Here is a 15,973-nt window from a genome sequence, read left to right as displayed (position 1 = left end):
TACACAAATCAAAGATCCAAACATAACTTAAAGATTTATATTGTATATATAACAAAAATGTTTTCAAAATTAACTAATCATATCTTGCAAAATATAATGTCACGAGTTAAAAACCTTCCTCTTATTTTATCATTTCCAAGATTGCTTATTTAAGTTTAAAAAATAATTAAAAACTAAATTTTTTTCAGAAAGTAAAGAAATTTAAAGATTAAAGTTCATAGCAATATAACGTCATGAGAAGCATATACCTCAAACTTAAAATTATATGGTACAACTAAAACCTTTGTCCAAATGCATAAACAACATATTGCCTCTGAAAAAAATACAAAAAAAAAGTTTTATCTCCCAGGCAAAAAGAGAACCAAAAAGAAGAACAAGAAAGCAAATCAACAACCACCCATTCAAAAGGCAAAAACATCACTCACTTGAAAGGGGAGCATTTTGTTCACCACTGAAATTTCCTCCTCCGAGAACAAAGAGGCCTATTAACTGATACGGTGGTGACATATTAGCGGCAACAAATGCATAATTTATATTTGGTATCTAGCAAGAGGGTCCTTAAGGAGGAGGCGTTCATGGTAGATTCTCCACGCATAATCCTCGAAAGAAAATGAATTGAATTTGAACGCCCCATCTTCTCTTGTATCTGCACTAGTATCACCATTATCATCATCGTCTTCTTTGTTGAGCTGGTTGTCCTCTTCACCATTATTAACAGTGAGCTTTGGAAGGAGGGGAGAGACCATGCTTTCTAGAGGAAGAGTTACCAGCAACGACATTGATATGCAGTGTGCATTGTTGTTGTTGCTGCCATCTTCAAAACTTGGAACTGGTCTTCCTCTTACTTTCTTTATCTTTCCATTGCTCCACACCTGTCAATTCATTCATTCATTCATACACCACATACATTAGAATAGAAGAAGGCTAAGATGATCATTTTCTTGGTTAATCAGACTAAAAAGGTAGGGGAAAAAAAAAACAAAACAAAACAAAACAAAACACCACATGAACACAAGAGTTGAGAAAAACAAACAAACTCATTCAATTTGCAATTAAAAAAAAAAGACAGAGAGAGTGAGAGAGAGAACAGAAACTGCATCAGCATGAACTAATCATATCCTTGAATAATTGTATTTCGCCAATTACATCATTATATTTTCTTCTTCACCTAATCATATGCAAGAATGTCCAATTGATAAAACAGTTATAATTATTATTATTGTACGAAAATAATTTTCAAAATTTTTTAAAGTGTTTCCTAAAAAGGGTATTTTAAGATAATTTTTTCAAAACTAATTTTGGACAATAGTTTGTCAAACAACGGGGTGTTTGGGAACTTAGTTTTTGGATTTTTTTTGTTTTTTTTTCACTACAAGACAAATGTTTTACAAAACTAAAAAAGACAAATCCAAACAAAATATCATATCAAACCCCATAATCATTTCACTTTTTCTCTCACAAACATTACATCCAATCACAAAAAAACTCAACTATCTTCTCAAACACAAAAAAAAATTTCTTCAATAATATCCTACAACTAAAAAAATCTACAAAAAAATCCACTTCCCAAACACCCAAAAACGTTTCCTTAATCAATTTTCATTTTCCTAATAGTTGAGAATAATTTAAAAAAAAAAAAAATACCAAAGGCTAGTCATTGTCAAAAATGAAAATATGCTCAAGAAGATCAAATAATTGAACAAAATATGGTAGGTTTGGGTCCACCATTGCAGCATTGCTTCTCCACTTCTCCATCAGAAATCAATGGACATGGGCGGCCTTCCATGATTGTTTTTCCCCTTAAATAGATTGCAAGTCAAGTTGACAGTTTAAGCCGGCCAACTCATCATTATTGTTTATTTTCTTAATATTAATATTATCAGATAAACAAAACAAGACTTGAGAGCTCCCCCCATCACTACACACAACAATCGGATTTTAATACTCTCCATCAAAATGAGGTTATTTGGGATGATCTAAATAAATGCACTTTTTATCTTTTTATGAAAAGATGTACAGAAAAGTAGAAAGGTGATGTGATAAAAAAAAGATAAAAAGATAAAAATATAGATTATTTAGGGAATAATGCTTGGGACCCCCTTTTGGGGGTCACCCCTCACCCCCCTTTGCCACGTGGCAGGGGGTGATTGGAGGAGCAGGAAAAAAAAGAAAAAGAAAAAGAAAAGGTAACCAATGAGAGAGAGAGAGGGAGTCAAAGGGGTGGGGGAAAAAGGGGGAATGAATCATTACTCTTATTTAGGGGATGCCAAACCACCCATAAATATGACAATTGATAACTTCCAAGTTTTAATTTCCAAATTTAAATAAGTTTTAAAAAATTTCAAAATCATCTTTTAATTTTAAAATAAATGTTTACGATGCAAACTTTTTTTGTATTAATTAATTATAAAATTAAAATTTGTATTTTATTCATTAAATTGGGGGATGTGTATCAATATATCTTCATTAGTTTGGTTAAGTGGGGTCCCTTTGGCGCCTATTACGGCCCTTTGTAACTTTTCTCATTCTATTTAACTGTTTTCAACAAAACCAAAAAACAAAACAAAACATATATATTTTTTAAAAATTAATTTAAACAACCCCAACACACAAGTACAGGGTCAAATTGATTTCATTTGAAATGAAGTTAATCCAATCAAAACCCATGTTGAAGTCATCAAAAAAAAAAAAAAAAATGGAACAAAAAAAAATATCTAATCAATTGGTAACAACTTAATATGAATAAGAGTCTTAAACAACTTTTTTGGATCACAAAAACAAAAAATATATTATAAATTATAATAAAATATGATAATGTTAGATAAATTATGAATATAGTTTAAAACTATCAGAACAATATTTGAGAAACTTGTTTAAAATCTTTTTTTAAATTGATTGTATATCAAAAATAAAGTTCAAAAAGTGATGAAAAAAATTTAAACAAATGGAAAGTCCTATCTTAAACCTTGATTAATTGCGTACATTTGCATCAAAAAAAGATTAATTGCGTACATGAATATTAATTATTAACATTATATAAATTAGAGGCGTCACTGTTTGGGTTCATGAACTGTTAATTGTTTTAGACCACAATGTAAAGGTCATCACAAATTTTTTAGGTCGATCTGTTGTCATCTAAAAAATTAGTGGTTAAAATTAATGGTTCAGATTGGGCCATTTTGGGAACACACCAAAAAAATCAGTTTTTTAGCTTTTTAGCTTTTTTTTTAGCTAAAAAAGTCAATTTTTTTACCCAAAACAATCCAACTTTTTGTCAAAAAAATCAAAAAATCAACTTTTTATCAATTTATCAAAACACTCCATTATCGAAATGAGACCGTAATAGATCTAACAAGTCTAAATAACATTGTCCGGTTTACATCTACTTCCATATAAAATTAATACATTTTGCAATTTTTTGTATTTATAATAAGGGTTTGTGTAGTACGGTTTTAGTAATTTGAGAGTAAAATTATAAATTGAATAGAGGATTGGCAAATCACAATTTTGGACAGATTGATAGATTGAAGACTATTCAAATCAATTATCAAGCATTTACATAATATAAAATATTAATTTACATAATATTTTTCATATATATAACACAATAATTTTATATAATATTTTCATAGATATATAACTATTAATTTGTAAAAAATTTCACATCTTAAATTTTTTTCACACTGATTTTTATTTTGATATTTCATTAGAGATTAAAAAATATATATGTATTAGTTATAACGGAGCGGTGTGATTTCAAAGACGGATTATAAAATTTAAAGTTTAATTCGTGATTAGCGAATTGATGCAGATCAATATGATTTTAACGGATTAAACGATATTTTACACCGTCTTAATTTATTAATATGACACTTATCTATATTATTGATAATCAAACCAAACCTTAAGTCTCATCAAATGGAGTCAGTTACATGAATCCTCCTTCTCCATAGGATTCTATCAAAGGTTATTTTCTCAGTCAAATTAAATAAATTTATATCTCTATTTATAATGTTAGTCAACCTTATTTTAAGTCTATCCGATCCCCGAATGCTTTCCTCTACGGCATTGCATTTCTTCATTATGCAGATTCTAAAAGTTCATTTTTATATGCCACATCAATTGATTAAAAAATTTGTAGCTTTTAACATTTTATTTTGTTAGTGACTGAAAAGTAGATTAAAGAAATTGAGAAATAGAAAAAGTTTACCTGAGCAATGTCGCCGAGTGTGACCAGGATCGAGTCGACCCGAGGCGAGTCCGAAACCCGACCCGAATCCGCCAGCAATGAGTACTTCCGGCACCTGATTTGGTACTCTAACCCGACTACATACGGGTAAAACCTAACCGTAGTGTTACCCGGAGACCCTTCCGAGATCCACATCAACGAACAGACCCGAGTGGGGTCCTCCCGGACCGGGTTCTCAAACCCCACCGCGCACGATAGCGCTTCGACCACCTCCAATCCTACCTTCTCCATTTCACGAGTGAACTCACGAAGCGAAGATAATGACAACTCGGTCGACTCGGGAGAACAAGCCGAGTCGAAACAGAACGAGTCAGAACTCGTTCCGTCATCATCCTCGTTGTCATCGCAGTCAAAGCCAAGCGGCCAGTTTTTGGGGAAATGGATTTGTTTTTGATCATTCGAGAGGGTGAAGAGAGAGAGGGAGTCTGACTCGGCGGAGCGAGCGAGTTGGGGAGAAATGGAGTGGTTGGTGAGGTGGAAGAATCCGAATTGGCAAGAGGCGGAGAGGAGGTCGGTGAGGAGGGTAGGGTTTTGGGGGGAGAGAGAGATGAGAGGAGGAGAGGTGGTGGTGGTGATGGTGGTTGGTGGAGGAGAGAGGCGGGTAGGGAGGGAGAGAGTGGGAGGGAGGCGGTGGAGCAGACGAGATAAAACGTCGGCGGAGGGGGCGGAGGAAGGGAAGGGATTGGGTTGGGTTGAGGGTGTCGGTGGTGGAGCTGCAGTGGTGCCGTAGGGGTTTGGTAAGTGGTGAGTTGAGGACGCCATTTTTATGATTCGTAGACAGAGCGAAACAAAGAGTAACGACAGATGGAGGACCCAGACAACTTTCACGGTTTCACTCAAATATAAGCAGCAGGGAACATGAAATGCATTATGAAATTTGATTAATGTGTAATTTTTTATAGTATATATAATTTAAAAGTTAATAATTTTTCGTGATGATATTTATGATATTTTTTTTTTTATGATTTCTAACCGTACTCATATACACTGGGGACAATTTTTTTTTTTTTTTTTTTGATTCATATATACACTAGAGACAATTGATGTGGCATGTTCTTGTTTGGGAAGATGATTTTGGTTTAAAATAATAAATAAAAATAAAATAGGTTAAAATAATTGATAAAATAAAATATTATATATAAATTATATTTTTTTTTCACATCTATTAAATCAATTAAAAATATTAATTAACTTTCTAAACATAACATTTTTAGTCAAAAATAGTTAAAATGTCAAAAAAATTAACTAAAATAACCAACTTTCTAAACTAATTCAAAATAATAAAATATGGTATTTTGCAAATTTATGATAAAATATTTTGAAAAAATTACAAATCAATAGAATAGTAAAAAATATATTTTTTTTTACGATAGTATAAATTTTCTGTATGCATGGTTCAAATCCTTTATGTGTTTGGTATAAATCTTTTTGGACAAATTATATTAAACGTCCTTTAAACTATCAATCATTTACACTTTATCCCCTCAAATTATTTGGAAACTATTTGAATTTGAACATTAAAATCTTTTTGTTAATCCTCTATAAGATATATTTGAATGAAAAATTGTCATATGTTATGCACATGATGGAGGACTCAGACAACTTTTACAGTTTCACTCAAATACACTAGAGACAATGGTGGGATTTGGGGTGCCTGCTGTGCGAGCACCCACGCACAGCAGGCACAGCTGTGAGCCAAAACGACAACGTATCCTCTGATTTGGAATTTTAGAGTTGTTACTTGCAACCAAAACAGCTGCGTTTCTTTATGAACCCTCCACAAGGCCAAAAGTTATATATAGAGGATTTGATAAGACGGTTTAGTTATTATTATGAGCTGGTTTGGGAAGTTGGAGTTTTTTTTAAAAATATTCTTAAAAAGAAAAAATTATTTAGGGAATTTATCCACTTTTTAAATTATTTGGATAATTAATTTATTTTTTGAAATCGTATTTTAAAAATATAATTTTGAAATTGAAATTACATTTTTAACATGTAATTTTCTTTTGAAATCACAGATTGAAAATGTAATTTATGATGACATGATGAAATTGTATATTCAACATGCGATTTTCAATTGAAATCGCATTTTCAATTTCAAGATGAAATTGCATGTTGACAATGTAATTTCAATTTTAAAATCGCATTTTCAAAATATAATTTCAAAAACAGGTTAGTTTTTCGAATTGTTTGAAAAATTGGTCAATTTTCTAAATAGTTTTTTTTTTTAGAATATTAAAAAAAAAAACTCTGGGAAGTTGAGGTTTGGGATTTTTTTAGCTAAAATAGTCATAAAAAATAAAATAGATTTTTTAATTTAACAAGATAAAATATCACATTTAATTCATAATCATTACATTCTTCCTCTCATAAAAAGTCAAAAAGTTCTTCCCAAACGAGACTTTTTAGTCTCAGGTTAAAATAGTCAAAAAGTTAAAAAACCAAAAAGCCAACCCACTTCCCAAACCAACCTATACTAGGGGTCTGGCTTCCCTGCTTTGCATTAGGTTATTCTGAATAAGTTTTTTTTTATAAATAAGGATTAATTACACTAATAGTCCCCATAGTTTGGGACTTGTGTCGCTTTGGTCCCTAACTTTTCAATTGTGACACATTTGACCCTAAATTTTGAATTTTGTTCCAAATAAGGACAATTGAAAATATCATTAGATTTTTCAAGAGTAAAATCATCAAATTGATAAAATATAAACTAATTTGACAAAAGTAAATGTCAAAAAAATATTTTTAATTTTTTTAAAATTATTTTTATCCACCAATGATAAAATTATGTAAAATTAATAAAAATTACATGATTATTTTTTTTAAATTAATTTTACATGATCATCATCCAAATATATAATAAAAATTAATTTGGTAAAAAAAAATAAATGTCTAAAAGATTTATCAATTTTACATAATTTTATTTTTAGTAGGTAGAAATAATTTTTTAAAATTCAAAAATATTTGTTTGACATTTATTTTTGTCAAATTAGTTTATATTTTATCAAATTGACAATTTTACTCTTGAAAAATCTAATTATATATTCAATTGCCCTTATTTGGAACAAGATTTAAAATTCAAGGTCAAATGTGTCACAATTGAAAAGTCAGGGACCAAAGTGACACAAGTCTCAAACTATAGGAACTATTTGTGTAATTTACCCTATAAATAATCTTGCAAAAGTTTGAATGAATGAATGAGTAACAAATCCCAAAATCTATTAATTGGATAATTTAGGCCTCGTTTGGTAAGTAATAATTTTTGTTTACAAGTCAAAAATTTATTAAAAAAAATCAAAAAGCCTATAACTTATACTAAAAAGTCAAAAATTCAATTTTCTCTCTACTTTTTGTAAAAAACTAAAAATTCATTCTAACCATGCAAGTTTTTTTTACTTCATATTTTAGTCAAAAAGTTACTGAAATAGCATGTTCCCAAACGAGGCCTTAATCTTAAATCATTGCAAAATTATTGCGTCAAAAATTGAATTGGGAATGTGTTGTTCGGACTCGTAGGACTTATTACAAGTTTTTTTTAATCAACTGAATCGTTTATTTTGTATTGTTGAGTTAGAACACAACGACTATATGAAAGCGAATTTTTATTTAGATATAGAGATACCATTAAGTATAGAAGGAGACTCCAAATCGCATGTTGAATATGCAATTTGACCATGTCATCATAAATTACATTTTCAATCTGTGATTTCAAAAGAAAATTACATGTTAAAAATGTAATTTCAATTTCAAAATTACATTTTTAAAATACGATTTCAAAAAATAAATTAATTATCCAAATAATTTAAAAAGTGGATAAATTCCCTAAATAATTTTTTCTTTTTAAGAATATTTTTAAAAAAAACTCCAACTTCCCAAACCAGCTCATAATAATAACTAAACCGTCTTATCAAATCCTCTATATATAACTTTTGGCCTTGTGGAGGGTTCATAAAGAAACGCAGCTGTTTTGGTTGCAAGTAACAATTCTAAAATTCCAAATCAGAGGATACGTTGTCGTTTTGGTTCACAGTTGTGCCTGCTGTGCGTGGGTGCACAGCAGGCACCCCAAATCCCAATTGGTGTGGCCGGTTTGGAAAGATGATTTTGGTTTAAAATAACTATAAAATAAATTAAAACCGTTAATAAGATAAAATATCACATTTAAATTATAATTGCTTTATTTTTTTTTTACAATTATCAAATCAATTATTAAAAAAAAAAAGTCAATCAACTTTTTAAACACAACTTTTTTAGTTAAAAAAATAAAAAAGCTAACTAAAATAGCAAATTTTGCAAACCAATCCAAAATAATAAAATAATGGTATTTTACAAATTTATGACAAAATATTTTGAAAAAATTACAAATCAATGGAACAGTAAAATATATATATAAATATATAAATGATGGTATAAATTTTCTGTATGCATAGCTCAATTCCTTTATATGTTTGGTACAAAAAAAATTTATGCGTTAGAATTGTACCATAAAAGATTTAAGGGGAAATTACCATGATAACTTTTTTTTTTTTTTATGGTACTTAGAAAATGTATTATCATGATACTTTTAAAAAAATTATTATAGGTACATGAAAAAAAATATAATTTTAATAATTAATATCCGTAAATTTTATCACTTATCTATAATTATCTCTTAGAATTTGGACTAAATTGAAATTTTTCCAAGATTTAATCCATAATATAATAATTTTTTTATTGTATGACTGATTTATAATTTCTCTAAATATTTTAAAATAAAAATAGTGTGGGTTTTTTGTAACAACACTACAAGAAAAAGCACCTTCGGCGACTAAACTGATTTTTAGTCGCCAAAACCGCCACTTTTGCCGACTAAACTCAATTTTAGTCGCCAATTGTCCACTTTTAGCTACTAAAAATTTTTTAGTAGCCAAAAACCTTTACATTTGGCTACAACATTTTTTTTTGTCGGTAAAACACCTACAATCGGCGACCAAACCATTTTTTAGTCGCCAAAGCCTATACTTTTGGCTACTAATTTTTTTTAGTCGCCAAAAACCTTCACCTTTGGCTACTAAAATTGTTTTAGTCGCTAAAACCCATGTAATCAGCGACTAATCTGATTTTTAGTCGCCAATAAGTACAAATTTGGCTACTAAACTGTTTTAGTCGCCAAAAGTCTTCACTTTTGGCTACTAATTCAATTTTAGTCGCCAATTGTCCTACTTTCAGCGACGAAATTTACATTTTTGGTCGCCAAAACTGCTTTTTGATGTAGTGCAAGTTTAAAGGCCGCATTAAATTATTGCCAAAATAAGTTTTTCAGAATAAAAAGTACTTTTCAATTTAAATCACACATTAATCCTAATGTAGTGTGGTCCTTATATTTGGAATGAATGTGTTTTAGAGTAATGGCAGAGGTCTTAAAAGATTTATTAAATTTTTTATCAAATATTTTATATGGGTGTAAGTATTAGACCTCATGTGAAAGATTTGATAAAAATTTTGATAAATCTTTGAAATCTCTAACATTTTCCATTTTAGATATGAGTAATATTACAATGAATATTTCTTATTTGATGTCGCACATGGTAAGTTTATTATTTTAGTGTAAATTATTTATAAGTCATATTTGAAAAACTTATACAAAATATGGTCTTGAAAAAACTTATAATCCAATAAGTCCTTTGGTTTTCTTGTGAACACATTTACCATCAATCTTAATTAATTAATAATCTAACTAATGATAATACCATATATGGGAAATACAATGTTACTATACATTGTGATCATATTTATATGGTTAAAAATTTAAAATTTAAAATAACCTAATTAATGGCAATATCATATATGGAAAATCTAATATTACCATAGATTGTGATCATATTTTAAATAGTTAGAAATTTAAAATTCAAAATAACCTAATTAATGGCAATACCATATATGGGAAACCCAATATTACCATAAATTGTGATCATATTTATATGATTAGAAATTTGAAATTCAAAATGTAAATGTATCATATGATATTTTCAAACCCAATGTGACATTTCTAAACTCAACATGACATTCACATATGCTTCTAAAATTCAAAATAACTTGATTAATGGCAATACCATATATGGGAAATCTAATGTTACCATAGATTATGATCATATTTATATGGTTAGAAATTTGAAATTCAAAACATAAATGTAACATGTGACATCCCAAATTCAAGGTGACATTCTCAAACTCAACGTGACATTCTCATATACTTCTCATTCTAAACCCAACGTAAATGTAACATGTAACATTCCAAACTCATCGTGACATTCCCATATGCTTTTTATCCCAATCCCAACATGACATTTCAATACTCCACCATTGAATTATGAATAATGTAACCTCCTAAATGTAACATGTAGCATCCCAACCCAACTCATGTATTGAACTACCATCACCCACAACTTAGCATAACTTCAACATCAAACGATGAGATTCAATCCACATTCAATTACAAATCTAATTCCCCAATAATTTTGCGCAATGTACACTGACATGCATGTAAACACTGATTACAACAAAGACACAATACACATTCAAATGCATATACAACCGAATAAACACACAAATGTCATCTACTACATGGTGCATGTAGATTAACGTTACACACTAAATGTAACATGCATCATAATACTATCATCCAGGTCCCAATGTACAATTGCCATCATATGACGTAGTTCACATTCGACATCCAATTAACAACCAAAACCAAACACTTCCAACTCAACTCTTGAACCCATACACACCACTCCACGCATCGAACATATCAAACTGCATCCACCATCATAATGTTAAACACACACATTCAATCAGAACATTGGCCAACGTGTACCTATCAATAAATGTAATAGATTGTCAATGCCCTATTAAAGATGAACAATCCATACACTTCAACAAACAGTAACACACTCCAACAACAACAAAAAAACATCTTTCCCTCAACTGATTGGAGTTGAAATCTGTCGAAGGAATCAACACACAACCATCAAACTTCATCATATTATCGACTATATCCACATCCATTTAAGTAACAATTTGAAAATGCACTGGAATTTAGCGATCAAGGCAAAAAAAACTCGCACTGTCGTTGTCTATAGACTCGTCTTTTCTAAATGCCTTCCCAAATATGATATGATGAATGAGAAAATAAGGTACAATATATAAACAAATTGCAGGTATAATAGTACACTAATATCATTCATTTACAATTCATAGGACTTTATGGAATGCAACCCTATTTAAATAGGACTTCAAATTCTAAAAGAATATTCATAAGATTTTACATTAAATAAGTCTTCCAAATATAACTTATAAATAATTTTCCCATTATTTTATTAATATCTAATTAATTTGCATGTGTTACCTTAAAAATGATATATGAAATGTGATGAAAGAATACGATCATTATAAAATAATACATAATTATACAAACAATTCTTCGTTTGTCAAGTGAGTTGAGATTAATTTAGTTTATTAAAAGACAAAATAAGTTAAAAAGTCAATAAGACAAAATCTCACATTTAAACAATAATCATTTAATTTTTTTTTCCCTCGAAACTATATGAAAAGCCAAAAGTTCTTTTTAAACAGAATTTTTTTTTTTTTTTTGGCTGAAGTGTTAATGGAGGCCTAAGCCCAACTATAGAGAAGAATTACGCAAGGACCCAAATCCGTGCAGGTTCTGATCTAACAAGGAGAACAATAAACTAGGAGGCACCGACAACATCTCCGATCCGCTGCTGCTTGACTGATTTGGCTAGGTGGTCTGCACAGATATTTGCCTCATGCCAAATGGGTTGCAAGTTACAACACCAATCTCTAGCTATAAGAGCTCGAATTTCATGACATAGGTTGAAGTTAGGGTCAGCTTTTTCCCAACGTTGGATAGATTAGATGACAACTGATGAAGTCCATGCCAAATAGCCCAAAATTTAGCCGTAATCGTCGTGGTTTCACCGATGAAATGTTGAAAACCAATACACCACTCCCCTTGATTTGATCTGATTAGTCCTCCAGTACCAGCTAGGCCAATTGTACCCAGAACTGACCTATCAACATTCAATTTGACCCAACTGGGAGGTGGACGACTCCAACTCATTAACTCATCATGAGGGGGGTGTGTTGCCTCCGCAACAAATACAAGGCCTTAGCTTCAATTGCCTCAGTAATTCATTTGCGAATTATAGTAACAGGAGCTGAAGGAGGAGAGAAGGAGTCATGCACCCTAAACAGAACTTTTTTAGTCAGTTAAAATAATCAAAAAGTTAGATTAAAAAAGTTCTTCCTAACAAAGGCTAAAACAAGTAGTCTATCAAAGTAATATTGCTATATCATTCTAATGTAAAATAATGTATCAAAATTGTGGTGAAATAACAATTTTGTTATAATTACAAACTAAACTATCAACCATTTTAGTAATTACTCGCATATGTGTGGGACCGGCATACATAGACTTCTACACATGCAAATAATTGGTACTTTAGAGTTCTACAAATATGTGAATAGTTGATAAAATAATTGATAATTTAATTTTTCCATATTTCTTTTTTATTATAATATTTTTCAGTAAATTAAGGACACCACCTATTGAACCTAATCACTGTGTATTTGAACAAATATTTTCCAATTTTTTATGAGTTCAAAGGTGATATCTCATTCACTGTCATGCAATGCAAACCTCAGTATTTTCATTCTTTTCTCTTTCCTTTTTAAAATATACTAAAAAATTAATAATTTTGAAGATGAGTGGCAGGCTGCTGCCATGTTGTGAGGGAAGTTGTACCTCCTGGTGGTAGGCTATGTGTGGGAACTTTACGCTTTGATGTTTTTAAATTGTTTATTACAGAATTGTATGAAAAATGAATCAAATGATTTTAATCTATAACATCTCCAAAAACCGTACAAGTGTGTTCTAACGCTACTGCTTACTTCCTAAAGCTCCTGCTTGCCTCATGCTTCTTGCTTACTGGGAGCTGGGCCGGCCTGAGGATAGGCAAGAGAGGCCTGCGCCTTGGACTAGGGATGGCAATAAAAACCATACCCAATGGTTACCCATGGAGATCCTACCCGAAATACATGGGTTTCTCCTTTTTTTTTATCCATCGGGTCAGTAGGAGATTTAGGCCTCGTTTGGGAACAAGCTTTTTTAGCAATTTTTTGGCTTTTTGACTAAAATGTGATGTAAAAAAAATTAGTATGTTTGGGATGATTTTTTAGCTTTTTATGAAAAGATGTGCAAAAAGTAGAGAGAAAAAGGAATCTTTGACTTTTTGGTATGGATTGTTAGCTTTTTGATTTTTTTAGTAACTTTTTGACTTTTTTGCTAAACCGGTCACTTCCCAAACGAGGCCTTCATTTAATTCCCCATCAGGGAATGGGTCGGGCTCATTTCTCCGTATGTTTTGACACAACTAGGTTTTTCTCACTCTCTCTCACTCCCACTCCCACTCCCACTCCCACTCCCACTCCAAATCAGAGTTCCGATAAGAGATGTATAAAGAACACATTGGATGAGTTCCGATAAGAGAACACAATGGAGAACACAATGGATGGGGAGGGTTGTAAACAGTGGATGAGTTCCAGATTCTCTGTTCCAACATCGAAAGCAACTAGAGATCAAAGTTCTCCAGCGATCTCGTTCGCGCTTAACACAGTTCTCCAGCGTAGTGAGCTCTCTCTCTCGTTCTCTCTTGTTCTGCAACTATTTTTGCTTTGTTTTTTGGTCTGATTGAGAAACCCATATGGGCAAATACCTAGTTGATGATTGATTTTTTGGGGTAATTTATTTTTGCATGTTTGTAGATGCACTTATGAACATGTGCTGATGAATTAGCTTGCATGATAGCAAGAACATTGTTCTTCCATTTTCTCGGCAACCAAATAAGGATCTGGGGTTGTCATCTTTGTGACATGGTCTTTGTTTTATTGTCTTTCACATGCATTGGAATGATGAAGATGTACTAAAATTGTATAATTAGATGAAAGATTATGGATTTTTTTCTCAACAAGAAAACAGATTAACTAGGATTTTTATCTTTGTGAATCTCTGTTCTATCATTTTTCTGACCATCATGGTGATAGAGAGTTAATAATTGGTTGGGTAGTTGAAATTGGAGATTACAGTTCATGGAATTGTAGAATTAGATGAAAGATTATAGACCTTGTTTTATCTTTCTTACTCTTTCTCAACATGAAAACAGAGTAACTAGGGAGTTTCATCTATGTGAATCTTTGTTCTGCCATTTTTGTAACTAGCAGGATGTTAAAGAGTTAATAATTTGTCTCCAATTCAATCCCAATTTTCCACTCTTGAATTCATCGTTCTTAGCCGATTTGCAACAGTAAAAGTTGATACGAAGGAATCCCCAAATTCCCCTCTTTCCCAATTCATATTAGCTGTTGAATTTGAGATCTTCAATGTTCAATTGAAAGCACTGTTGGAATTGAATGGATGCCAATACTTGTTACTGTTTTATTAGACATTTCACTGATTTAAAATCAAAGCTCTTCGTCATCATGTCTTCCTCTTTTCGCTTTATATATATATATATATATATATCTAAGGACAATGCCAACCATTCAGGACATTAGAGGAATCTATCTGCTTTCAGTTTCACTTTTAAATGTTTCTTCATGCCGAGTTAGGGCCATATAGAGATATTGATGGTAAAATTTCTCAAGTGGCCTTATCATGGGTGTTGGTCCAGCAATAAACAACTTAATATAATGATCTTGCAAATGAATGTTTCTTCTTTTAGTTTGCTTCATTATTAAATGATGAATGTTACTCTGTATAAGTTTGATAGTTGGACCATTGCCAATATGGGAAGCGGAAGCAGGAAACAGAAACATGGCCCAAATTATTATGGAAAATGGGAGACGGTTCGTGATATAGACGTTTCTTCATATTATGCTAGAGTTTCAAAAACGTCCCAAGAATGATTTTCTAAGACTTTCTTTAAAATTTCACGAGGTTTGTCTCCGTTGGAAGCGGGTTTCTCCTCTCAAACAAAATTTCCTAGTAACTATAATTTGGAACTCCCATGTGTCCACATTTGATTTGGTACATTTACTATGATGACCGTACAATAACCAAAATTGTAAATCAATCTTCTTCAAGTGGTGTAATGGAGGATAGATACTTTCAAGAAAATACTTGGGACTGTGTTTATTTTTAGTAGAATTCTCATAACCGGAGTTGACATTAGAAATCGTTCTTGCTGCCAGCGATGTTTCTTGCTCTTTCACCTTTCAATGGCATTGCAGTTATTTAATGTTTAATAAATTTGCCGTCTATTTTGACCAGAGTGTAATTGTGCAAGAGAATGCCTCACTTTTAATACAATAACCAAGTTATTTGCATCAGTATACTTTGTTTTGCTTATCTATTAAAATGCTCAGTTTCACTGTCTTAATAATTCTTGTTTATTTTTTACATTTCGTTGTCCCTTTCCCTTTCCCTTTCCCCCCTTATGATATAACCAAATCCAGCTCAGTTATTGATATGGAGTAAATAGATCTTCCATTTGTGTCTATGTTAATCCAATTTTAGTTGAATTGAACTTGTTAATATAAATTGTTGGATGTTTGTTCCTTGTATGGGCATGAAATCCATGTTCTAATCATTTGGTGTAACTCAATTTCCTAGAATTTGTTGTTTTTTCTTCTCTTATTTTTTCCTTTTTATGCAAAAATGTTGTTAGG

The 15,973-nt window shown here is 31.1% G+C and overlaps 1 protein-coding gene across 2 annotated transcripts; it reads right to left on the bottom strand.

Annotated features, from left to right (window-relative positions):
- Positions 1 to 231: 231 nt before the first annotated feature.
- On the bottom strand, positions 232 to 5,231 carry LOC114291993 (uncharacterized). 2 transcript variants are annotated; one of them, XR_014333933.1, is made up of 3 exons: positions 4,211 to 5,170; positions 426 to 872; positions 232 to 313 (listed from the first exon to the last, which is right to left on the bottom strand). XR_014333933.1 is itself a non-coding variant. In XM_028235894.2 (2 exons), the coding sequence occupies exons 1-2, from the start codon at positions 5,009 to 5,011 to the stop codon at positions 531 to 533; spliced, it is 1,143 nt and encodes a 380-aa protein (XP_028091695.2). In that variant the 5' UTR covers positions 5,012 to 5,231; the 3' UTR covers positions 232 to 530. The 2 variants fall into 2 exon arrangements, 1 of the variants encoding a protein (XP_028091695.2); XM_028235894.2 differs by having other exon boundaries at positions 232 to 872; positions 4,211 to 5,231.
- Positions 5,232 to 15,973: the final 10,742 nt, after the last annotated feature.

Source organism: Camellia sinensis, chromosome 1, assembly GCF_055761805.1.
Source record: "Camellia sinensis isolate YWXY chromosome 1, ASM5576180v1, whole genome shotgun sequence".
NCBI classification, from domain to species: domain Eukaryota; kingdom Viridiplantae; phylum Streptophyta; class Magnoliopsida; order Ericales; family Theaceae; genus Camellia; species Camellia sinensis.
Note: the sequence above shows the minus strand (reverse complement) of the source record. Positions and strands in the feature narration are given on the sequence as shown.